The 25,227-nt window shown below is 43.2% G+C and overlaps 1 protein-coding gene across 1 annotated transcript in view; it reads left to right on the top strand.

The window, feature by feature from the left end:
- The window catches only part of NID2 (nidogen 2), an 85,762-nt gene that overhangs the window by 667 nt on the left and 59,868 nt on the right, over window positions 1-25,227 (top strand). The window contains exons 2-4 of the mRNA XM_081507256.1: window positions 299-607; window positions 9,229-9,461; window positions 15,578-16,263. Of these exons, the coding sequence (XP_081363382.1) occupies window positions 299-607; window positions 9,229-9,461; window positions 15,578-16,263 (1,228 nt within the window). The remainder of the gene's footprint in view (window positions 1-298; window positions 608-9,228; window positions 9,462-15,577; window positions 16,264-25,227) is intronic.

The following is a 25,227-nucleotide window of genomic DNA, read 5'->3' as shown; positions in this document are numbered from 1 at the left end:
CTTCCTCTAACCCAGAGCTTTTTCCCCAGGGTTGTGCGGGGAAGTGAAAAGATACGTGAAGGAGTTTGGCTCCTGGACCTATTGCACTGCACGTGTGGGATGGGGGGGTGGGGGTGGCGGTGGGGCGACGCCGGTTGAAGTTGCACTAGTCACTCTGAACCAGGAGTCAGGCTTCCAGAGGATGGGGAAGTGGGGAGCTTCATGCGCCGAGGGCTCCCTTCCCTCCTTGAGGTGCCAGGGTAGGCTCGCGCGTCCTTGGGCTTCCTACGGTCACCTTTTTGTCCCCCTCATTCCACAGGTGGGCACCAACGGCATCATCTCCACCCAGGACTTCCCCAGGGAGACCCAGTATGTGGACGACGATTTCCCCACAGACTTCCCGGCCATCGCCCCCTTCCTGGCTGACATTGACACCAGTGGCGGCAGGGGCCGGATCCTGTACCGCCAGGACACCTCTCCGGCGGTGCTGGGACTGGCTGCCAGCTACGTGCGTGCAGGCTTCCCCCTCTCCGGCGCGCACTTCACTCCCACCCACGCCTTTCTGGCCACCTGGGAGCAGGTGGGCGCCTACGAAGAAGCCAAGCGTGGTGCCCCACCCGCAGGAGAGGTAAGCGACCAGGGATGCTTGGCCTCTGTGCTTATTGAAAGATGGGCTTGAATTATGGGCTGGAACCCAGGCTTGAAGTTTCTCCTGAGTCTGCTCTCGCAATGAACCTGATGTACCGTTTGGTGGCACCAGGGCTAAAGTGGCTTGATTTTCTCCAGGCTTTCTCTGAGGGTCTGAGAAGTGGTCACTCTTTCAAGGAGAACTGCTTAGGAGATGTGAGTGTCCCAGTGCAGATGCAGGAGGGAGTTTATTGTTTGATTATTTTTAGAATCACCTCATATATACAAGAATTGTTTCTAATTATATGTTCATTGAAGGAAAAACATCAGAAAATGGCAGGCAGTTTTGAAAAGAACAACCACTCATTTTCCTGCCACTTAAGGTAACCACTATTAAACAGTTTTGTGTGCACCTGCCAGAGCTTTTTCCTACCCATTTCTGTATGTGTCTCTGTCTATTAATGATGGATTCATACTCCACATACTGTTTTGTAACTTTTTTAGTAAGCTGTGAATATATTTCACTGTCAATAAATATATTTCTACAACATGATCGTTAATGTTTGTATATTCCATCCAGTGGATTTCTCACTGTGCCCAGTGGTCAGCAATGTTATTTCCAATTTTTCATCATTATAAATTTGTCAAGCACTTTTTCTTTTTTAAGCTAAATCTTTATGCCATGTCACCACTTGACTTTCCAGGAAGTGGAATTGGTGGGCCAGAGTGACGCATTTTATATGAAGTTTTTGATAATTTTTGCCAAACTGTCACTCAGGTACCAGTTCACATGCTCCCTACTTTACAGGAGACTGCCCTTGATCCATTGTATAGTCTCCACCTGAGATATTGAGCATCTTCTTTGTGCAGGGTATTGGGCTAGGTGGGGGGTTGGAGAAAGATAAAGAAGGTAAGTATGTTGCATCCATTCATTCACTGAGGTACTCCAAATGGATTATCAGGTGGGTCAGTGTGGTTTGGCAAAAGGGTAGTTGCCTCATTCCTGGGGTAGGTAAGGGCTTCCTCCATGAAATTCAACTTGAATCTAAAATGTCATACTCCAAGGGCTGAAACTCTTTCAGTTTAACTCTATTTTAACTCATTAATGTGATTTTTAGCTATATAGAGATGGTTCATATCCTCCTTTAGGTTCAGAGAGGTTAAGTAGCTTGCACACTCTCCCTGAGTGATTCAAGATGGTGACCATTCTTATTCTGTGTTCCCTGAGTGAAAGGAGTATCTTCTAAAGACTCTACTAAGCAAAGAGGATCTAAAGATTAAAAAAATCATTTGAATTGATCTTTGCCAATTTTTTTGAAACATCTAGTTTTGTTTATTGAATAACTTTTTAATGCATAGATATGACATTTCAGTTATTCAATTCAACAGAGTGTATTTAATTCAAACACATATTGAGCACCTTCTTTGTGCAGGGCATTGGGCTAGGTGGAGGGTTGGATAAAGATAAATAAGGTAAGTATGTTGATTCATTCATTTATTTTTGTCCATAGTTTAAAAAACATATTTAAAGTTTAACATACCTATAATACAAAGTTTAGAAAATAAACACTGTTTATAATTATACTAATCAGAGGTCACCACTGCTATTTTGTTTTCTTCCAATCTTCTCTTCTAAACATATATATGTGATATATTAATATATGCATGTGTAAGTAATTTATATTTAAACATAGCTGAGATTTATTTATCCAACAAACTTTTTTGCACACTTACTGTATGTCAGGATGTGTAACACTGTGAAAGGACACATTCTTTACTTTCAAGGATCTCAGAGTTTAGTAGGACATTGATTATGATTCAATGTAAGTGAAGTGACATCTTAAGGAGACTAACTCCACCCCTCACTGGTTAGGGAACCTAATCTGGGAAAGTTTCAGTGAGCAATTGTCTTTGAATCTGAGTTGAGCAGAGTTGAACAGTCCCTCTAGAAGGGGTAGCATATAACGTATCACCCACGTACTATATTGTTAATGTGTTTCAGGGCATTACACGTGGTATCCTATTACTGAACAGGAAGGATGGTGGGGATGAGGCTGGGAAGGCCATGGGTTAAGGGCAGATCATGCTCTGCTAAGAGTTTGCACTTGGTTCTTTGGCACTGGGCAGCTCTTGAAGGATTTTAAATAGAAGTTTTTGTTTTTCAAAAAGTGCTCTTTTTGACTATTGAGAAGGTAAGGGTTCAAAGGAAAGACTGACTACTTAGACAATGATTATATCATGCTGTCTTCTCACAACACTGCTGCAAGACAAGTACAGCAAGACTTACTGTTTGCCATTACCTAGTAAGTTAAGGTGAGTGTGCAGAATTCTGTGCATAGTAAGGCAAAGGCAGGTTTAGAATACAGACTTTTTTTTTTTGTGGTGTGTGGGATCCTCTGTTGTGGCATGTGAACTCTCAGTTTCAGTATGTGGGATCTAGTTCCCTGACCAGAATTGAACCCAGGTTCCCTGTTTTGGGAGCGTAAAGTTCCAGTCCCTGGACCACCAGGGAAGTCCCTATAATATAAACTTCTTGATTCTTAGGTTTTTGTTGTTGTTGCTTCTACCCAGACTTTTCATGCAGGACCCATTCCATTGGCACAAGTGATGTAGGCAGACACAACAATAGTTATGCCTTTTCCAAAGACTTCCAGTAAATGAGGCTTGTTTTATTGTTTTGATGTGATCTTAGTACCAGAAGAGTCCTTGAACTCATATCTCATTCAAAGGAAGCTTGAACTCAGAATGAAATTTGCCAAGGATACTATTGATGCCTTATTACTTTCAAATTAGTATTCCAGTGGTCTGAAATGAATTCAGCTGCATCTGTCTTACTTTTTCAACAGAGAAAAAGAACGTAATATTGAGCTGAATGAGATGAATTGGAGAGATGAGCAGTTGCACAGAACCTATGGGGTGATGAAGTCACTCTTAGAGCTTTAGGATTCCAATTTTATCAGAACTTATTTGAAACTTAAAATTATAATGCAGACAAATATTTTTCTCAGTTTCATCTGTAGCATGGAAATAATGCTTCTGATGTGAAGATGATGACAAAAAACGTTTTGAAAGAATTAGTTTATGAAAGGTTATCCAGTGACTTTAGCAATGATCCAGCCTCAGTCTTAGTTTACTAACCTGTAAAATGAGGTAGCAATGCCTACCTTACAGGGCTGTTGTGAGAATTCACTAAGGGGACATTTTAAAGTAGCAATCATAGTCCCTTAGACTTAGCAGATGCATTTGCTCAGAAGATCTGTGTTCCCCTACATGGGGTTGATATAGGACCAGATTCTAATTCTTTGATTTCTCTATCTTGAAAGGATACTGTGATATGAGTCTTTTACTTAAGGACTCTTTAAATACAAGGTTTTCTGCACTGCAACTTCTGTCTGGGCCTCTTTATGGTGGGGGCGGAGTGTGGGAAGATTTGTAGAATCCATCTCTTACTTTTCTAATTAAAATTAATCTTCAGAAATGTTGCCAAATGCTGAGCTGGCTTCAGAATGTTTCATTTAGAAAGGAGATAAAGATTCTGTTTGGAGAGAGGATGTTTCTTTAATTACCCACACCGAAGGTTCCTTCTGAATACTTTAAAGAACCCTGTGACATGAGTTGTTGTTTTAATAGTTCTTTGGAAATAGATTTTGGCAAACAGTAATCTACTTTGCTTGAAGGACTGTGTGAGTTCTACATGGCCTTCTTAAACCTTAGCATATAACATGTTGCAGAGTTACCAGAAACTTGAAGATATCAGAGGAAAGGCATTTTTACCTTTTAAAACTGTTTCAGATGTTGTCCTTTCTCACCATGGATATTTGTGATGGATATAACAGGATGTGGTACCTGATACTGTAGGAATGTCAAGGTGTTACTGTATCTAAAAAGCTATGACCAAATAGTGTTTGTCAACACAATCTGAGACTCCTTGAATTGTCATAAGTACATCACACAGCAAAGTCCCAGTTTAGTTCAGTTGCTCAGTAGTGTCTGACTCTGCGACCCCATGGACTGCAGCACGCTAGGCTACCCTATCCATCACCAACTCCCGGAGCTTGCTCAAACTCCTGTCCATCGAATCAGTGATGCCGTCCAACTGTCTCATCCTCTGTCATCCCCTTCTCCTCCTGCCTTCAGTCTTCCCCAGCATCAGGGTCTTTTCCAATGAGTCAGTTTGACCTTCAAAGAACTTACTGACAGGAGACATAAAGAGGACTAATGTTTACTTTAGCTGTGTCTTTTTCTCGAGGGTGGTGTGGGTGAGCATGTTGTTGTTTGAGGGATGAAGGGGCATAGAAAACTGAGCTTCATAAATCTGTGTGGTACAGGGAATGTTTTGTTGACTTTTATTTAAGTTGGGCTAAAATAACGGATATTGAGAATGGGACAGCAGGACAGATTGTGCTGGCCGAAGATGTGTCCCGGAAGAAGGCCAAGAGAGCTAAGGCTGAAGATATGGATGAAGGCAGGTGTGGGCAGTAAAATAAGATGAGCAGAAGGCTTCCCAGTGGAGGCCTCACCTTGGGAGTGAGATATGCTGACGTGTTTCAAAGAATGATAGTCATTGATGGAGGGGGTTGGATCCAGTGAGAAAATGAGAAGTAAAAGCAGGACATGGTTGTAGTTTTTGTTTGAATTTTGAAGCCGAGGTCCCAAAGAAGGGAGGCCTACAGTCTGTCAGAGAGTTTAGCTTGTGTCTGACATCTAGCTATGAAGACATAGAGAACAGAGACATATATGGAAATTGGTTAAAGAAATGCTGAAGTTTTGTGAAAGACCAAGTGTTAGGAAGGCTATAATATTAGGGATGTGATAGTACTGGGCATTTATTTTGGTATTTTTGGCAGGATCTGTAGGATTAAGGGCAGAAAAAATGAATGAGAAAAAATCATGCAAGTGACAGTGATGTACAGGTAATAGAGAAATATACTAAGGAATGGAGATTAGCATTCACACCAAACAATGGAGATGAGAAGCTAATAATGCTAGGAGTGTAGAGAGCACGAGAACCTAAAGAAGACAGGAAGGGGAACTTTGTGACCCTACTTCTTAATTTTCATTATAATTTTTGTAAGCCACTTTAGGCAAACCCTTTGGGACAATGGATGGTATTGTGATATTTGGCCAGATGGCTGAAATTAAGTAAATTGCATAAACTAGGAACTCATTGAGGAGCATGCTTTGTATCCATCAGCCTGGCTTTGCCAAGTATCAAGCTAGCACTGATTGGTGATGCCCTGCACCTGGAAGGAAGAGCCCGAAGCTGTCTGATTTCTGCTGAGGGCTCTGGCTTTTCTCTTTCTGATAGCAGGAAGGTGGATCCTGAAGCTGCGCAGCACGGGCCCTGCTCCTCTCCTCCCTGGGATCCTGAGGAAGTTGGAAACTGGTGACCCTTTTGTGAGGTTTGGCAGCCCATCTGAGGCTTTCCCTTCAGGGACAGAACATGTGGGGTTCTTGCAAAGTCTTTTCTCCAGGAATGTGTAGACCTTTCCGGCTAGGAAGCCAGTCTAGGAGTGTTCTAGGAGGAGGAGCCCTGCAGGACATCATGAAGTGGGCTCTTTAGCGATTAGGTGTAGAATATTATGGAACTGAGAGAGAACTTTAAACGTGATCATTTGGTGTGTGGGTGGTTTTTAAACAGCCAGACTTTTTTGGCTGGTACTCTGGGATCCTAAATTCTATTTAAAATTCTTCTATTTGCCTATTTCAGTGAAGACAAGTAGATTAAATAAATGCTTGCCACCTGTAATAAGTGCTTGTCTCAAGGATGGCATATAAAGACGTTGAATAACTTTTCATTGAAATAAATTTGCTCACTGGCTAAAAGAATGAATAAAATTTGTTGATTAGCTAAATACCCAGACCCCACAGTAAAAAGCCAGACTCCCCCCTTCCCAGCTCTGTTTACTTTTTCCTTCCCTTTCCCATCCCCTTCAATTCCTTCACAATCTATAGGACCTCCTTATCTCACAGAGCTTCTCTAGATGTAGAACCAGGATTCCTCCTATCTGACATTTATTGTGGGCAATCAATGCCAGAAGCTTTGAAAGCTTTGCTTCTTAAAACAGAGTCCCTTTCCTTGAGTACCTTTCTTTCTCTAGCTGAACTTTATTTATTCTGAGTAAAGTAAAACTCTGAAGTTACTGAATTGCCATTAATCGATAATGTATACATTCTGTATGGACATGATACAGAATGGCCTTTGTTTACATTTGGCAGAAGTTATGGCTTCCGAGCTTTGAGAAATTCTAGAAAACATCCCTTGCCTTTTGTTTTTGGAAAAGTCAAGCTTTCCGGCTGAAACAATCAACAATGACAACAATAACAAATATATGAGGGCCCCCCCTTGTCTTTAAGTTTCTGAACTTAAAGGAAAGCAAAAAGCCGAGTCAAGCAAGGTGACCTTTTCTATGTTGGAGATCTAGAATAAAAGTTGGATAATATTTTGGGTTTTTTTCTGGAAAAACATTTTAACACCTAAACTTTATCTTGTAAGCAAACCATCCAAACTATACTTTGAAATTAAACATCAAAAAAGAATAATTAACATTAGAAAAGAGCTTGGCCACCATTTGGGGAAGGACGCAGGACAGGCCCATAGCTATTGTCTGCTGTTTTATTTAGTAAAATGTGATATGTTTCTCTCTGCCTAACTTTGTGTGTCTAGCAAAATGGGGAGACACTGCTCCTTACCAGTAAATAATCTTTCTAGGAGTCACATTATTTAGGAAGTAGTGGTATTTATAAATACCTCTCCTGCTCTCTGCTAAGTTGTAAAACGAAAGGGATTTAGTGAGAGGGGTATCCTCAGAGGCCTTCATATAACATTTTTAAAAAGATATTCAAGCACCATTAACTGATCATTTGTGTGTTGTGAGGGAGATAGCTGAATGTAGGTAAAGGCAAAAAAAAAAAAGTGTCCTGTTGAAAATACTAGAGTAAATTGAACTTTAAGGAGTGATTCTGTAAGGACCTGGGTGTTGCGTTTGTGGCTAGTTCAGGCTCCTGGCCTGTCCTTCTGGTCTGCTTTGGCTCCTGCAGTGTTTATTACCATTCATAGTCAGCCTCTGCGATGCCTGCCCATTCCAGCCCTGAGGTCTGGGGCCCACGCCTTCCTCTCTGGCCTCTACTACCTTCTCCAGCAACTCTCCTGGAATCCCAGCCATGGCCGCTCCCTGTCCTAAACTCTGAGACTGTCCTGGGTGGAGGCTTCCATCCTTTGCCCCTTTGCTTCTTCCCACCAAGCATACTGTCCAGTGCTTAGCTGGCACCTGGCTCTCTGAGTTAATGTACAAATGAATTAATGAATCAAGTTTACAAACATGTAAACAGCTAACCAGAATAAACGAGGTGACTACTAACTAGAAACACTCACTAAGATGTTGTGGAGGGTCAGAGAACAGCAATAAATCTACAGGGAATCTCAGAAACCCCTCAGAGGACAGTACTAGAAGGTCAGGAGTGTTTCTAGGCACGGGAAAGCGTGAGTAAATAAATGTTCAGAAGCATCAAAGTACATGGGACAGATGGGCAATATTAAATAATCTGGTGAAGATACAGCAAATGTGAGCCTGGAAAGAGAGTTTGCAGCTTATAAATCACCTGGAGTGGCAGGTCAAGGAGTGGTTGGGACGGCCTGGTGGTGCAGGGCAGGGATCCTGGAGCTGGCCGGCCTGCCACCGCATACTAACAGCCTAACCCTAGGCAGATCTCTTAGCCCTTATGTCTTGGCTTCCTCATCTGAGAAATGAGGGTAGGATAACTCTGGTGCTGGTGTCAGATGGTAGATGGAAGAGAATAGAGGCTATGAGAACAGTAATGAGGCCTTTTGATCAGCCAGTGCCTCACACCACCCCTGCCCATAAAGGGAATTCAATAAATAAGTGAATGAGTGAATGAATGAATGAATGATCCCAACAAGTGCCCAGAGCAGTAAATTAGGGCAGTGACTATGGGAATGTACACATTAATTTTGCTATTTACTCTCAGCTCTGAAAGAAGCTTGAATGATAGAAGTTCAAAACCTTAAAAAATAGTTCTATTTTTTTAACCTGTGTTTTAAAAAAACTTCTTTATTTTTGGTTGCGCTGGGTCTTTGTTGATTCGTGCAGGCTTTCTCTAGTTGCAGCGAGTGGGGGCTACGCTTTGTTGCAGCATGTGGGCTTCTCATTGCAGTGGCTTTTCTTGCTTCAGAGCATGGGCTTTAGGTTCATGGGCTTCAGTAGTTGTGGCACATGGGCTCTAGAGCACAGGCTCAGTAGTTGTGGTGCATGGGCTTAGTTGTGGGATCTTCCCGGACCAGGGATCAAACCTGTGTCCCCTGCGTTGGCAGGCAGATTCTTATGCACTGTGCCACCAAGGAAGTCCTAACCTGTTTTTTTTTTTTTTTTAACCTATGCATATTTCAACTATTAATCTAAATTGATAAAATATGATTATAATAATACAGCTTATGTAATTATGCTTATAACTTGGAGAGGAAATTTAAAAGAATATTATGTTAAAATAATTTAGAGAAATCCTGAGAAGGGGGTCAACCCTTTGCATTTCATACTGCTTTGCTTGCAGTTTTTCTTTGTTGTTTGTTTGTTTTATTAAGAATATTTTCTATTTTTTTCACAGCTGAATACTTTCCAGGCAGTGTTGGCATCTGATGAATCTGACACCTACGCCCTCTTTCTTTATCCTGCCAATGGCCTTCACTTCTTTGGAACACGCCCCAAAGAATCTTACAACGTCCAGCTCCAGCTTCCAGCCCGGGTGGGCTTCTGCCGAGGAGAGGTTGATGACCTGAATAGACAGGGATCATATTTCAGCTTGACTAGCACTGAACAGTCTGTGAAAAATCTCTACCAGTAAGTAGCATAGGGCTTAAGCCCTTTCCTGTTGGAATGTAAGGACCCTTAGGAGCCAAACTTCAGTGGCTCTAAGACCATTAAATAATATCTTGGTGGCTTCTAATTAAGCAAGGCATCAATGTCAAAACTGGGAACTAGACTAGACCCTGGGAGGAGCAAGTTGACCAAAATATAAAAGGTTCCTTATTTTTCCTGCCGTATTGGCTAGAGATACCAGAAACCAAACTATGTGTGTGAGTATATGTGTGTGTGTGTGTTTGTGTATGTATGTGTGTGTGTTAGCACAGCCACTGAGGCTTGCTATGGAAAACATTGCTCTTGGAACCACATGAAAATATTCAGTAATATAACTGCCCAGGTTGTGGTTTTTCCAGGTTAATCGTTTCACAACTGGAAATGTTGTGAGTTAGTCTTTTAAACAGATAGGTGTTAAAAGTTAAATTAAGGGTGGTGTAATTTGGAAAAAAAAAAAGAGAAAAACCAACAAATAGATTGCTAGGGTTTTGGAAGTCTTGGGATTTCTCAATGGCCTCATTATCTGAAATCATCCTGATGGATTTTTCATGAAATGCCTGGAACTGGACACATTCCTTAGTCCCATCACATGAGCCCAGTCTGCTTGTCCACATCATGCCCAGTATCTGGGTTAGCATCAGTTGATATTTACTCATTTCTGGGCTTTAAAAAAATGTCTCTGCTTTTATGCTTTCCTGAATACTGGTCTACAAGCTGGACAGAATGGGATTACTGGGTACTGGAAAACCTCACACTTTTGCATGCCATCCACTCTACTCAGAGACCAGAGAGCGGGACCTACAGCCAAACAGAGTTACTCAGAATTGACATTTATTGAGAGCTTACTATTTGCCAACATTATGCTAAACACTTTCCAGAAGTTCTCTTAATTAAAACTCAACAAGAGTCTCAGGAGGTAAGTTCTGTTCTTTTGTCAATGTGACAAATGAGCTTAGGAAAGTTAAATTGCCTATAATCTCAAAGTTATGAAGTGGCAAAGCCAAAATTCAAGCACGAGTCTGGAGCTCTGAACTACTTTTTTTTTAATGCTGAATCCTGGCTTGCTTTCCCATTCTCAGGACTCACATTGGGCATCTTATGGGCTCCACTGAGGCTGCCTTTTAGTCTTGACTCTGGAGAAAACTTAGCTCTTTGCTTTTTCTGCCTAGGCTCCACCACCCTCTTCCCTGGAGCCCATGGATTCTCTGCTTTTCAGACATTATCCAAGCGCTGGAAAGACAAAGACGTCTAAGGCCTAGGCCCTGTATACTAGCAGCCTGCACTCTCCTAGGCTAGATGGAGGAACAGTTAAGACAGTTACAGAGCATGGGACTAGGTGCTAACACCTCCTCAGGGTACAGGAGGCAGTGGAGGCCAAAAAGCCTGTGGGAAAAAGCAGTTATGCTTCCCTGCCACAGCCGTAAAGGCCCCTAAGAACTCACATAGACACACATGGACATGCAGACATGTACACATATACACTGCTTCCATTTTCCTTCCTCCATGTGGCTCAGTGGTAAAGAATCCACCTGCCAATGCAGGAGATGTGGGTTCGATCTGTGGGTTGAGACGGTCACCTGGAGGAGGGCATGGCAACCCACCCCAGTGTTCTTGCCTGGAAAATCCCATGGACAGAGGAACTTGGCAGACTACAGTCCATGAGGTCACAAAAATCAGACATGACTTAGTGACTAAACAATAGCAACAATGCTACTTCATCTTTGTCTTTCTCGCTTCCTAGAAAACTCCGAGTTGCTTGATTGAAAGTGGAAGATAGGGGGCCAAAGTGACTGGCGGAAGAGGTTTTCTTTAGTAGAATCTGTTTAGTATCAAAACTAAAATAAGGTGCGAGTAATGCTGATAATTGTGAAATAAAAGTAAAAATCACCCATTATCACTGCTTCAAAGTGATAACCATTATTAACAGTCATTTCAGAAGTTTAGGTGTATGCAAAACCTTTTTAAAACCAAAATGGTTCTTTTGTTATACATATGGAATCTTCCCATTTACCACTGTCTTATGGACATCTTTCAGTAAGATATGTTTATATTATTATTGAAGGCTATAAAACATGGCATCATATATGGCCTGTATTATTAAAACAATAAACTGATTGATGAACATTTAAACTATTTCTGCTTTTTCCTTTTACAATTATTGTTGCAGTAAACAAAATAATACACATTGTTCAGATGTTCATTTGTCTTAAAGATAAATTCTTAAAAGTAGAATTGCTGAGAAAAGGTATATGCAGTTTAACATGTTAGTGCACGTTAACCAATCACCCTTCAGAAACCCTGCACCAGCTTACAATCCCACCAATAATGGAGAGCTGTGATTGACAATGTTCATTTCCTACAGGCTTCGAATATTTTAAATATTTGTGAATCTGATAGGTGTAAATGTTCATATTTTCACTCTAATTTTTATGATTACTAGTAAAACTGAGCACCTTTTTAATGGTTACTAGCCATTTCTTTGCTATTTTCTACTGAGGTATTTACAGAGATCTTTTACAAATAAGAAAAAAAATCTAGTAAAAATATTTTCTCTTAAATGCCATCAATATTTTTATCCAGTTGTTCATCTTTAAAGGTAGTTACGATCTAAAATGTATAACTTTAGGGTTGTCAAAGTTATTGGCCTTTTCCTTTATGATTTCAGATCTCAGTATTTTTCTTAGGAAGGCCTTTTCTACCTCCAAATAATAGAAAGGTTCCCCAATTTAACCTTCTATTTTACTTTTTTTTTTCTTCTTTCCTTCTCTTCTTCCTTCCTTTTCTTTCTTTCCTCCCTCCCTCTCTCCTTTCTTTCTTTCCTTCTCATTATTACAAGATATTGAATGCAGTTCCCTGTGCTATCCAATAGATTCTTATTGGTTATCGATTTTATGTATAGTAGTGTGTATGTGTTAACCCCAAACACCTGATTTATCCCTCTCCCACTCTCCCCTTTGGTAGCCATAAGTTTGTGTTGTGTGTCTGTGTCTTTCTGTTTTGGAAGTAAGTTCATTTGTGTCTTTCTCTTCTTTTAGATTCCACATATCAGTAATATATGATATTTGTCTTTGTCTGGCTTACTTCATTTAGTGTGATAATCTCTAGGTCAATCCATGTTGCTGCAAATGGTATTACTTCATTCTTTTTTATGGCTGAGCAATATTCCGTTGTGTATATATCCATCACATCTTTATCCATTCATCTGTTGATGGACATTTAGGTTGCTTCCATGTCTTGGTTATTGTAAATAGTGCTGTTATGAACATTGGAGTGCATGTATCTCTTCAAAATATGGTTTTCTCTGCATATATGCCCAGAAGGGGGATTGCTGGGTCTATGGCAGTTCTATGTTTAGTTTTTTAAGGAATCTCCATACAGTTCTCCATAGTGACTGTACTGATTTACATTCCCACCAACAGTGTAGGAGGGTTCCTTTTTCTCCACACCCTCTCCAGCATTCATTATTTAAAATTTCAAAAATATGCAGAAAAGTAGAGGTAATCTAGATTTACAAGATGCTGACATTTTGCCATCTTAATAATTTTTTTCTTTTTTATGTAACATTTAAAGTAAGCAACACACATCATGCCACTCACCCCTCAGTGCTTCAGTATGCATTTTTTAAAAATAAATTATTCTCCTAGTGAATAGAATTGCTTTCTTCCTCAAACTTATCTTACAAGTTTAGAGGTCATAAATTGTATAATTCATAGTGTGTCTGTAATAATTCTCCTTCTGCACATTTAAATATGAATGCACACATTTGTATTTTTTGAGATTATTCTTTTCTGTCTCCTAGAAGACAGTAGTTACTAAGCACTTATTATATGCAGGGCCCCATGCTGAACATTTTATATGATTTTCTAGCTTAATCCTCCTAATACCCCAGGGAGGAAGGCACTGTCCATCTCATTTTGTAGCCTTGTTTTCTTTCTAGGAAATAAATTAAGTTCTTTCTATCGCTAAGCTTTCCAAATGACCTTGGATTTTAGGATAAACTCAAATGGGCTACTTTCCTATCATGCACAATGACAAAAGCCAGGGTAGTGATTCATATTTAATTAGAATACTATTTTATTTAGCTTTTATCTGTCATAATTTGTACTTTCCTACTCTTTGAAGCTTTTATAGTTTTCTGTTTCTAACTTCAAGAAGAAATTTCACAGCTGCAACACCTCCGATGTGATAATAAACTCAACATCCTCAGATCTTCTGAATCCTCTCTTATCTTCTTTGGCATTCCTTGCTTGCTTGCCTGCCAGAAAGCACCAGCCTTTAATTCTTAGAACTTACCAAGTTTACATAGTATATTGCACAAAGGATCAAAAGTTTTTCTTTCTACACTCGTTTCCCTAAACTAATTACAACAGCAGTGGTGATAACAACATGCGAGGGCGTGGGGACTGGTTGACTGATTCTCGGAATTGTGTTAATAAATATTATTGCTATAGAAAGCCACATGAAGGTGATGAATATCAGCCCAAATGAGCAAAATTCTCTTGTCCTCATATGAGTCAGTGAATTTCCTGTTGTATTATTAGTCATTAACTGACTTCTCATGGACTGACTGTGGAGAAAATCCCACAACCTGAGAGACTGAGAGCCTGGTGTTTGCTCCATATACCAGAGATTATAGAAATGTGTGTATTCAAGCCAGCCGGACCCTTTCTTTCTTCAGGTTTTTCCTTTATTTACTTATTTTTTTTATTGTTTGTGGGGTTATTCTCTTTAGAATGTATCATTGACTAAAATAATGGATTGCTGGGATATTTGGAAGACTGGATGGAGCCTGTGTTCTTTTCTAGTGGAGGTGTACAGGTGAGCTCCCTGGCTCCAAATGTTTCTGGACACCTCTCACCTGTGACCCGTGGCAGTTATTAACCTGCTTTCTTATCCCCCCATTACCTTTGTTCTACATTTGCTCAACATTTTTGATACTTAGGTATTTCTATTTCTTTGAATTTTTTGACATTGATTTACCAGGGTTTGTGAATTAGTTAATTGAATAATCCATGTGACTAAACAGCGAAATGTTTATAACATTCTGTAGTGTAAGATAATTAGGATGTGGACTGACTATAGTGTACTGATTTTCTGACATGACATGGATGTTCAGAGCATGGGCTTTGGTGTTATTGCTGAATTCAAGTCCAAACTCTGGCAATTATTATTGTGCAACCTTAAGAAGATTAGTTAACCTCTCTAAACCTGTTTTCTCCTCTGAAAAATCAGGCATATCACTGCCCCTACCTTGCAAGTTGTGTTGAAGAATGTTAAGCACTTGGCATGTAATTAACTCTCAAATAAAAAGGACTGATTATTATTTAGGTGTTTGGCAGAAATGTTTAAGCACATGTTTTCTTGAGTTTGTTGAAAGTGTGTGTGTGCGTGTGTTCAGTAGGTAAGTCATGTCCAACTCTTTGTGTCCCCATGGACTCTAGCCCACCAGGCTCCTCTGTCCATGGAATTCTCCAGACAAGAATACTGGAGTGGGTTGCCATTTCCTTTTCCAGGGGATCTTCTCAACCTAGGGATTGAACCCGTGTCTTCTGCATCGGCAGGAGGCTTCTTTACCACTGAGTCACCAGGGAGTGTTAGTTGCTCAGTTGTGTCCGACTCTTTGCCACCCTGTGGACTGTAGCCTGCCAGGCTCCTCTATCCATGGAATTCTCCAAGCAAGAATACTGGAGTGGGTAGCCATACCCTTCTCCAAGGGATCTTCTCAACCCAGGAATTGAACCCAGGTCGCCGGTGTTGCGGGCAGATCGTTTACTGTCTGAGCTACCAGGGAAGCCCTTGTTCCCTAGGTGTTTTCAAATAGCCATTTAGATAAAACATGTAGTACAGAATTCTGATTTGAGTGTCCGGCAGTAGACATATGGCCTTTGAAACCCATTGTTTAATAAGAGATTGTTTGCATCAAAATTCCAATATAATGCTTTTCAGTTATCATGTAAGTCTGGTTTTGTTTGGTTCCCTGCCAGTGAAAACTTAATCTGATCTGAATAGTCTTTCAGTTTTCAAATAAATTGCTCACTTTTGTAGGAATGTGGTGGGTGGACATGTATGCTACAATATCTTTTCTCCTTCCTATTTAGACACAGCAACCTGGGCATTCCTGGAGTGTGGGCTTTTCACATAGGCAGCACTTCCCCGTTGGACAATGTCAGGCCAGCGACCGTTGGAGGAGACCTTTCCAAAGCCCGTCCTTTGGCTCCCCTGGGACAGTCCTTCAGCCATGTTGTGGCCCTAGAGGATGACTACACTCAGGACACTTTGGACGATTATGATGAGAATGAGGAGGAAATCGAATACCCGCCTAGTGAGCCAGCGGAGGCATCAAATGGCCACAGCTCAGTCGATGTTTCTTTAGGAGGTAGGATCTCTGCTCCAGATTCTGACCTGGCCTCCCCTGTGCCACATTTAGCATCTTGGGGCGGGCCTGAAACAGAATCTTCCCCCTTGGACCCTCACACCAAAGAGAGGAGACCTCAGGGGGAAACCGATGCCCCGGATTTAGAAGGGCGGGTCGAGTCTTCTGAACAGCCAGGGACCAGAGTCCCTGCTTCTCCCGAGACTGAAGAAGATTCACCTGCTCCTCCTGGGGAAGCCCCGCCGCCCTCCCCAGAGGGAGGAGCCGGGCCAGTGGACCAGGATGCTCTTCCAGCCCATCCCAGAGGAGAGGCGGCTCTTCCCAACTACCCTGGGCCCGACCATGCCCCACACCTGGGTCACCGGAGGCAAGTGGTCGGGGTAGAGGACGACATCAGCTCCAACACTGAAGGTAAGTGGATTTGAACCGTGGGTGCTAAGAATTCACTGAAAAAAAAAAATGCTGGTCTTGCAGAGACTCATGAATTTTCTTTCAAGCAAATAGATGAAGAGTTTAGCAAAAAGAAGCTGGGGACTTATTTTTAAAACCCAAGTATCTCTCCTTTGCCAAAGAAATCTTGGCAGGCAAATTCTGTTTGGAATCTGTTGACCATTAATAGTATTTTTTTTTTAAAAAAAGGGGCTTCTTGAAGCACGTGGGGAAGAACTGGGGGTTGCTCGTGCCAGCTATGCTCTCAAGTGGAATGAAGTATTTTAGTCTGAAAGTTCAACAAAGGTAAAGCGTTTTGAGGCCTCGCACACATTATGGTGGTGGAGGGCTTCGGGCTTTAGTTTCAAGTGGTGAGTTGTGCTGGCTGGGATGAACATTCCAGATTCTTCCTCCATAATGGGATGACCTCAGTGCTCCCCTCAGTTAGGGACATGGTGGTGGAGTGTGTGGGAGAGGGGACCCCTGGGGAGAAAACTTCGAACCACCTGTGTCTTGTCATTTCTGGTTCACGGCTGTGCAGCTGTGCTATTCAGCTCCCTGGAGCCTTGTCCTCATTTCATGACTCACTGACCAGAGCGAGGGGCCAGCAGAGAAATGCCCAGGGGAGGCCTCGGTTAATTAATACAGACACGGAGCCTCTTGAAGGCGAGACTTGTCAGGTCAGCTCTTTTTCCCAGTCAGAGATGTGAACACCTGAATGGGAAACTGGCCACAGATTTATCCCATTTGTTCCAGGGATTGCTCATCTGACCTCTGACAGGAGGCAAGAGGTCAGAGGTGAAAGCATTCTTGAGAACCTTTGTATTTTTTCTTCACCTTTCCTGTTTCCCATACTTTTTATGGTAAAGCAGGTTGATGTAGCAAAAGGTCTTTCAGGTGGTTCTGCGGTGGCCCCTGACCTGCAAGAATTTGCTTGAAGTGCTTCTTTTGGGAGGTGGGGGGATGAAACTATTTTGTGACTGAGGTGATGCTGGGTAATGATGACAAGGAAAACATTGGTGTCAGACTTAGGGTTGAATCTTGGCTGTCATGCTGGCTTCATGTAACCCCCAAACCTCTAGTTTCTCCTAAATTTGTTGAGAGGATTGAAAGAGATAATGAAGTTCTTAGGTTAGTGTCTGTACTAGTTAGATCTTAATACGTGGTGGCTGCTTTTACTAATTATAGAGGATTTAAAGCAGTCGGAATGGGGGTGGGGTGGTAGACAACGAAGAGTGGGCTTATTAAGTACTTGTGCCTTAATCTGTGCCTAAGGACCGCATTTCTCTCAAGTCAGAGATGTGAATTTTATGGGGAGGCTTCAGAACCTTCACACCTTTCTAGTCTAGTCTCCTGAATTTTCAGCATAAGTGCCATATATCTAAAGAAAATATAAAGCCAAGTATCAAAAACTTGTTTCTTTTTTAAAAAAATTTTTATTTTTAATTGGAGGATAATTGCTTACAATATTGTGTTGGTTTCTGTTGACCAAAGAGATTTTGAGGTATAGATATGCTCCAAAGTGGTCTTTTCATTTGTGGGTTGTGACTTCCTGCCCTGAGAAGAGCTTGGAATATTAGAAAGCAGATTCCTGGAGTGATTTGTTAAAGGGTTAAAAAGAACGGGCTGCCGGCCCTGTTTTGAGCTCCGAGGGGCTGAGAGAAGCTGGCATAACTGTAGGAGGTCTAGGGAACTGGTCATAGAGAACAGAGGCAGCAGCCATAACTCTCATGGGGCATGAACTATGATATTTACCAGCTGCTAGATAACGCCTACCCCTGACATCTCGGAAATGGCAACATGCGTTTGAAACATCTGGGTAATACAATGAGACATTTAGGGGGAAAAAATCTAACTAAGTTTTTGAACCTTGAAGAAAGAAAAATCAGCCACCATATTAGCAGAGAGGGAAAGCTTTAAAACTTGAAAGCAGAAATGAAAAATAGTTGAACCTCTGGTTTCATCTTGGGCTTTAGGAAGACTCAGTATCCTCGAGGAATTTGTTCCAGGATCCCCTCTCCCAGTGCAGATACCAAAATCTATGTATGCTCAAGGCCCTCAGTCAGCCCTTCGGATCCCCGGTTCTGCAACCTCAGCTCCCTCAACTGCAGGTTCCCCTAACGGTGGATCTTAAACACAGCACAGGATCCTCAGCTCCTTGAATATGCAGGTGTAGAACTTGCGGATACCAGAGGGTTGACTGTATAGAACCGTGCAACTATTAATTACTTGGTTTTTCTTGGCAGTGAAGTTTGTTTTTTCAAACAAAACATTAGCATCCCAGAGGTCTATCAGGCAAAAGTGGACTCCCTCTGGGAAAGTTAGTGGATGGGGTGGCCGAGACTCACATTGAACACTGCCTGCTAAAATGCCAGCCTTGAGCCATATTGCCAGCTTTTTCTAATGATGGAGTGGAGGAGTGTGGATTTTGGTTTTCAGTGGACTTGAGTTTGATTTCCAGCTCTGTTATGTGGTTTGGGATAAGACATTTGCTCTTTTTGAGTCTCATTTTCTTCATCTCTGAAGCAGAGATAATGTGTGTGTGCTGCGTGTACTACGTTGCTTCCGTTGTGTCTAACTCTTTGCGACCCTATAGACTGTAGCCCGCTTCTGTCCATGGGATTCTCCAGGCAGGAATACTGGAGTGGGTTGCTCTGCCCTTCTCCAGGGGATCTTTCCAACTCAGGGATCGAACCTACGTCTCTTATATCTCCTGCATTGGCAGGCAGGTTTTTTACCACTATCGCCACCTGGGACCTCATTGAAGAGTTGCAAGAATTAAAATTGGGCATGGAAGCACCAGGCCCAGTAGATTTTACTTTCGCCTTTAAGTTTCATAGTAGTTAACTTGCTAAACCAAGAAATTAAATAGATTTCCCTTCTCTTAAAAAAATTTTTTTCACTTAGGGACTATTTTTATAGACTTTTTGTTGAGAAGTCTAGATTCTTTTTAGATCATGTCCACACCAAGCAAGAATGTCCCAATTTCACTCTAGTTCTAGCCTCAAGCTTATTGTTTTCTTTGTTATCTTTTTGTAGACCACAAAACCAGCTGTAAATTGGCTGCACAAACTTTCTCTGATTCAGGGGTATTGTTTCTCCAAGCAACTCTGGAAACTTGTTGTCAAACCAAAAATTACCTGAGCAGTGCCCTCTAATCAGGGCACTAGTGGAAGTCTTCACTGATATTTATTGGGTGTCCACTTGGACTCTGAGCGGGAACTTTGCTTGGACGGCACTAGCACAGTTAATCCTCAGAATTGCCCTGTGCAGTAGATCCTTCCCACAGTGCAGAGAAGGAGACGGAAGCCTGAAGTACTGAGTGATTTGTCTGGGTAAGAGGCACACCAGGGCTGCAGCAGATCCATGGAAGGTTAGAGCAAGCACCATGTAGGGCAAATCCACCTGTGGTGCCATTGGGGACGTCTTCCTGGAGAAGGAGAACTTGAGCCAGGCCTTGAGGTCAAAGCCTCAGTTTTGGGAGAGAGAAAGTGGGGCATATTCTGGACAGAGGAGTGACAAGAGTGGAGGTTGTAAGGTGGAAATGGAGAGTGAGAGAGAGAGTTGCAGAGGGTAGGTGGAAGAGGCAGCTGCCAGCAAGGCTCTCGCTGCCTGGAGCCTGCCAGTGTTGTGGGCAGCAGGGATGAGCTTGATTCACAGGGGCCATAGAGATTCTTAAGATTCTTAAACCTACCTGCCCAGGTGGTGCAATGAGGAGCTTAATTTGACCTCAGTCTGCAGGATGAATTGGAAAGGGGACACCTGGTTTTCAGCACCCTCAGGCGTTCTCACTCTGTCCTGCGATCCTGTTGATTGTACTTAGATGGCAGTCATGCAGGGAAGGCCCAGGATGTGAATAGGATTTCCCTGTGGCTTCTGGCCTTGGGAAAGGCCTTAGGGATGTGTCTCAAGTAGCTTCTACCCTGGGATGAACTCAAACAGGCTCTGTTGCCCAACCCAGCCTTCCAGACACAAAAGCCCCTCTCCAGGGGTAGGGGGCACACCCAGGTTGCTGAGGGAATGTGAACAAGAGGGTCGCCCATACCGCTGAAGGCACCTTAAGGGAGAGCCTTCTAGGGTCAGATGTAACCCTCCCTCCAACAAAAAACAGGGTCCTAATACCTGTTTGCCCAGCCAGCTTCACTATGTACCACACATATACACCAAAAACAAATGAACACTGGAGGGAAAAGCCTACCACTGTTTTTCATTATAAAGCTGGATGTGGTTTTGCTTAATTCGTCTATCATGCTGTGAGGTGGGAAACTTAGAAAAAAATCTGTCCTGCAGTGAAAATGTAGGTTCTTTATCTTGAGGTAGCAGGAAGAGCTGTTAAAGTAAAGGTCAGCCCAGGTGCCAGAGGCAGGGCCAACTCAGGAAAGCCCTTGGTCCCCGTTTGCATGGTGAATCTGGTCTGCACCCTGGAGCCTGCCTGTCTTCCACATGACTAGGCCAGGGCTGAAGACGAGTGCTTAAGGGTTTTTGGAGAAATGAAGACGGAAGGATGGATCAGAATAAGTGCAGAGGAGGAGTTTTCCATTTGTGTGAAAATCTCCCAGTTAGGACAAGCCACAAGTGCCCTGGCAGTGCCTCTCCTTCTTTTTCCTGATATAGCCTTGTGACTCCACCCCCATTTTTTCTTTCCATTAAGGATAGGAAAAGAGTGAAAAAGCATTCAGTGAAAAAAAAGAAATGATGTTTTTTAAATCCTCATAGGGAGATTCCTTTAGCAACTGTCTACTCATTTAACAAAACTGCTGCAAACAGCCTATTCACAATGGCTGCCCTCCACTCTCCTGTGGGGTCCAAGTTGCCAGCAGACTTGTCCCTCTCTTGTGACAGGAGCCACCAGGCAGAATGTGGGTCCCCAGAGGGTCTGAAGTCTGCCCAGTGGGTAAAATTTGGGAGAGCAGAATCTGTGGGATGAAAACTAAATTTCTTGAAGTGTGGCTCTAGTCCACTTGTGGCTTTCTCTCATGGCCCTCCTCCACCTTCTGACCCAGAATCTGCCTGTTTAAGCCAGGTCCCCTATTGATTCTGAAGCCCACTTCAATTGAGTATTGCTGATATGAGGGAAGGAGTGTGGAGTTTAGAGCCAGAAGATCATATAATCTTTGTGGAACAGAAAAAAGTGTGTGAAAACACATTTACAATTGTGAGATAAAGAGGCATAGAAATGACCACTGAGAAAGAAAAGGTACTCACTGCACATCTCATCCAGCTGGGATTCAGACACTGATTCCTCACCTCCATGGGGTTCAGCATCCTTGAATCTACCTGCAGTTCCCATAGAAGTTTGAGAAGTCACGTTGGCCAGAAGTCTGGCTTTTTTTGCCTGGATAAAGACCTGGGTCCTGGGTGCCTGGTTTCCTCCATTAAGGATCTTCATGTGCTACATTTGGGGACTTAGCCTAAGTGGGCCATCCAGTGCAGCGTCCTGCTTCTCAGCCAGGGCAGGAGTGAATGCTAAAGCTTTCCCTGAAATCCCACCCACCCCAGGAGCTGCTAATTAATTGGTCAGATGAAATTCATTCACTACATGAAACAGCATTCTCCAACTCAGAAAGGGAAGGTTTGCAAATATGCTGACCATTGTCATCCATGGGCATAAGAGACCTCAGGTGTGGCTAAGGTGCAGACTCTTGGGATCCACCCACTGAGTCTGAATTGGTAGGTCAAAGATGTGCCCTAGGAATTTGCATTTTTAGTTGGGATCCCAGGTGATTCTGATGCAGGAGTTCCCAGAATCCATAGGAAGGAAAGCAGCGTTCCCTCTGCCTGGCACCATGCTGAAGGTATAAGTCCCTGTCAGAGGCAGAGTGGAGCTTCCCAGGTGCCTCAAAGGTGCTGCCAGAACTGACCTCCCACAAACCTCCTCCAGGAAGCGGCAGCTCCAGCCTTCCAGTTCCCACACCAGGAAATGAACATCCCTGTGGAGCCCTCTCTTTCTCCTCTTCTCCTCCCCACCCGCCTCCCCTCTCTCTACCTTACCCTCGACTCCTTCTCCTCTTCTCTCCCTCTTTCTGGTCCGTCAGCCCACCCTGGCAGCTCCACCTCACAGCACTCCAGATCTGGTCTCTTCTCCATCCCCTCCATCAGCACCTCCAATGACCAAGCCACCGCCCTCTTCCCACACAGCATCACCCTTCTGCTCCAAACCCTCCAGCAGCTTCCCACCTCGCTCAGACTAAAACCCAGATCCTCCCCAGGCCTGACAGGAGAGAAGTGGCCAGGGCTACTTCTCCAGCCTTCTCCCCTCTCCCTGCCCCCATTTCTCCCACATGCCTGCCTGCCTGACAGGGCGTGCCTGCCCTCACTCATCCTCCCCTCCTCCAGGCCTCTGCCCAAAGTCACCTTCGCCCTCCTGTCCCTCCCTGACTTAAGTTTCTGCATAGCCGTGGATATTATCTACCATGCCGAATAATTTACCTGTCTGTTGACTGTTGTCTAGGGAGGGGGATATAAGCTTCAGGACAGGAAATTATTTTTTTAATTAAATTTATTTCTGGCCATGCTGGGTCTTTGTTGCTGCACGAGGGCTTTCTGTAGTTGCAGCAAGGGGGAACTACTCTTGGTTGCAGTGTGCAGGGTTTTCTTTGCTAGTGTCTTCTCTTGCTGCAGGGCACAGCCTCTCTAGAGCATGAAGCCTTCAGTAGCTGTGGCGCACTGGCTTAGCTGTTCTGAGGCATGTTGAATCTTCCCGGACCAGGTATCGAACCCATGTCCCCTGCAACGCAGGCGGATTCCCATCTACTGCACCACCAGGGAAGTCCAGAACAGGAATTTTTGTTTCTCTTGTTCCCTGCTGTATCCTCAGTTCCTATTCCAGGGCCAGGCGCATAGGGAGATTTTGGTAAATACTTGTTTGAATTACTGAAAGAAAATTGTAGCGTTTGCCTTTCTCCTAAGTTGATACTGTCAGTATTACATGTGCTCATCTGCACGTGGAGGCAGGTACAGAAAAGGGACTGGATGTTCCTCTGACCAGGGGCATACCCATGTTCCCCTGGTGTGACCTGCATGGGCTGGAAAGCACAGCTTGTATTCCTGGCTCAGCAAGTCCCATCCTGAGCATGCAGCTCCCCCGCCCCCATACACCATTTTAAAAGATCCCCAAACCAGCCTACCAGTAGCTAACCCATTATAATTATAGCTTCAGTCATGTAATAGACTTTCATGGGGGTCTGACTTATATTTTGTTAGAAACATGCAGACAGTGTGCCCACAAACTTTTAAACTTTGGCACAGTTGCATTTGTACGTTGCTGGCTACACTGCCGAGCCTCTCTTTCTACCCATAGAATAGCCATGCCTCCACCTAGTAGTTTAATTAACCCAACTCTACACATCTGTAGGACTTCCCTAGTGGCTCAGATGGTGAAGAATCTACCTGTAATCCAGGAGACATGGGTTCAATCCCTGGATAAGGAAGATCCCCTGGAGAAGGAAATGGCAACGCACTCCAGTATTCTTGCCTGGAGAATTCCATGGACAGAGGAGCCTGGCAGGCTCAAAGAGTGGGGTCGTAAAGAGTCAGACACAACTGAGCAACTGAACTGAATACAAACCCATCAGTTATTAATTTGAGGGCAGAACAATGTTTTTTTAAAATTGGAATACAAACACTTTACAAGATTAGTTTCTGCTGTACGATGAAGTGAAACAGCTATATATAGATAGATAGATAGATACACACACACACACACACACACACACACACACACACACACACATATATCTCCTTCCTCTTTGGGCCTCCCTCCACCCCAATCCCACCCCTCTAGGTCATCACAGAGCACCGAGCTGAGCTCCCTGTGCTTTATAGCAGGTTCCTGCTAGCTATCTGTTTTACACATGGTAGTGTATATATGTCAATCCCAATCTCCCAATTCATCCCACCTACCCTTCCCTCTGTGTCCACATACCTCTTCTCTCGTCTGCGTCTCTATTCCTGCCCTGGAAAAATAGGTTCATCTGTACCAATTTTTCTTTTTTTTACCTGAATTTCCTGAAGATGACTACCCTTTAGTCCTGCATCAGATCACCTTTTCACCTTTGCACCCAGAAGTACCCTAAGAAATGGTGTGATTTCTGGTGACGAGGTGTATGTGTGTGTGGGGTCATCCTGATTTTGGAGAGGAAGAAACAGACTCTGCATCTCTGTGGTTTCCGCACAGCCGTCTGAGCCAGGCTGCTGTTGAGTGTCAGACGTGGGACGCTTTGCCGCCCAGTTCCCTTGTGCTCTGGGAGAGGAGGGTCCTGATGGCAGCTGAGGCCATGAACACACTCACACGTGTGCCAGTCCCTCCAGGGGCCGCTTCTTAACACTTAGTCATAACTTTCTGAGCTGGAGAAATCCGAGATTTTGACAAGTTACATTCGTTTATTTTTACTCAAACTGGGATTTCCTCCCCTCTTTCTTATTAAACCAATGGTAAATAATGATGCACAGTTTTTTCCTCATAGCCACCCTTACAATCTTTTTTATTATCTGTTTTGTTTTTCTGCATTGAGTTTTGTGTCACTTTCCTGTTTTTATTTTTTCCCAAATGTTCAGAGTGATGCCTAGTTCTCTATTTTTAACGAACTGGAATTTCTCAGCCATGTCATCAAGGCCCAGTACCAAATCTTGATTCACCAACTTTATTTTCTGTTCCCAGTCAGATATTCCACTTGAGTCAAGATCATCTGTCCTGCCAACAACCCTCAGCTCGCTGCTTTCTCAGGAACCTGTAGACAGCAGTCAGATACTGTCCAGAAGTGACTGCTGCTACTCAGTTCTCCTACCTGTGCTTTTCTGTCAGTGAGGTAGCCCTCTGGGGGATCTTTGCTGTCTTCTCCCATTCCATCTGATTCATGAAGTATGACTCAAACTCTCCTGGTCGAAGCCTATGTTGATTATTGCTAGTTACCTGACCAGCTCCTTTGCCTGGCTCTCATGATAGAC

This window comes from Giraffa tippelskirchi, chromosome 7, assembly GCF_054371585.1.
Source record: "Giraffa tippelskirchi isolate mGirTip1 chromosome 7, T2T-mGirTip1v1.2.pri, whole genome shotgun sequence".
NCBI lineage: Eukaryota > Metazoa > Chordata > Mammalia > Artiodactyla > Giraffidae > Giraffa > Giraffa tippelskirchi.
The sequence above is the reverse complement of the archived record's forward strand: the minus strand, read 5'-3'. Positions and strand labels throughout refer to the sequence as shown.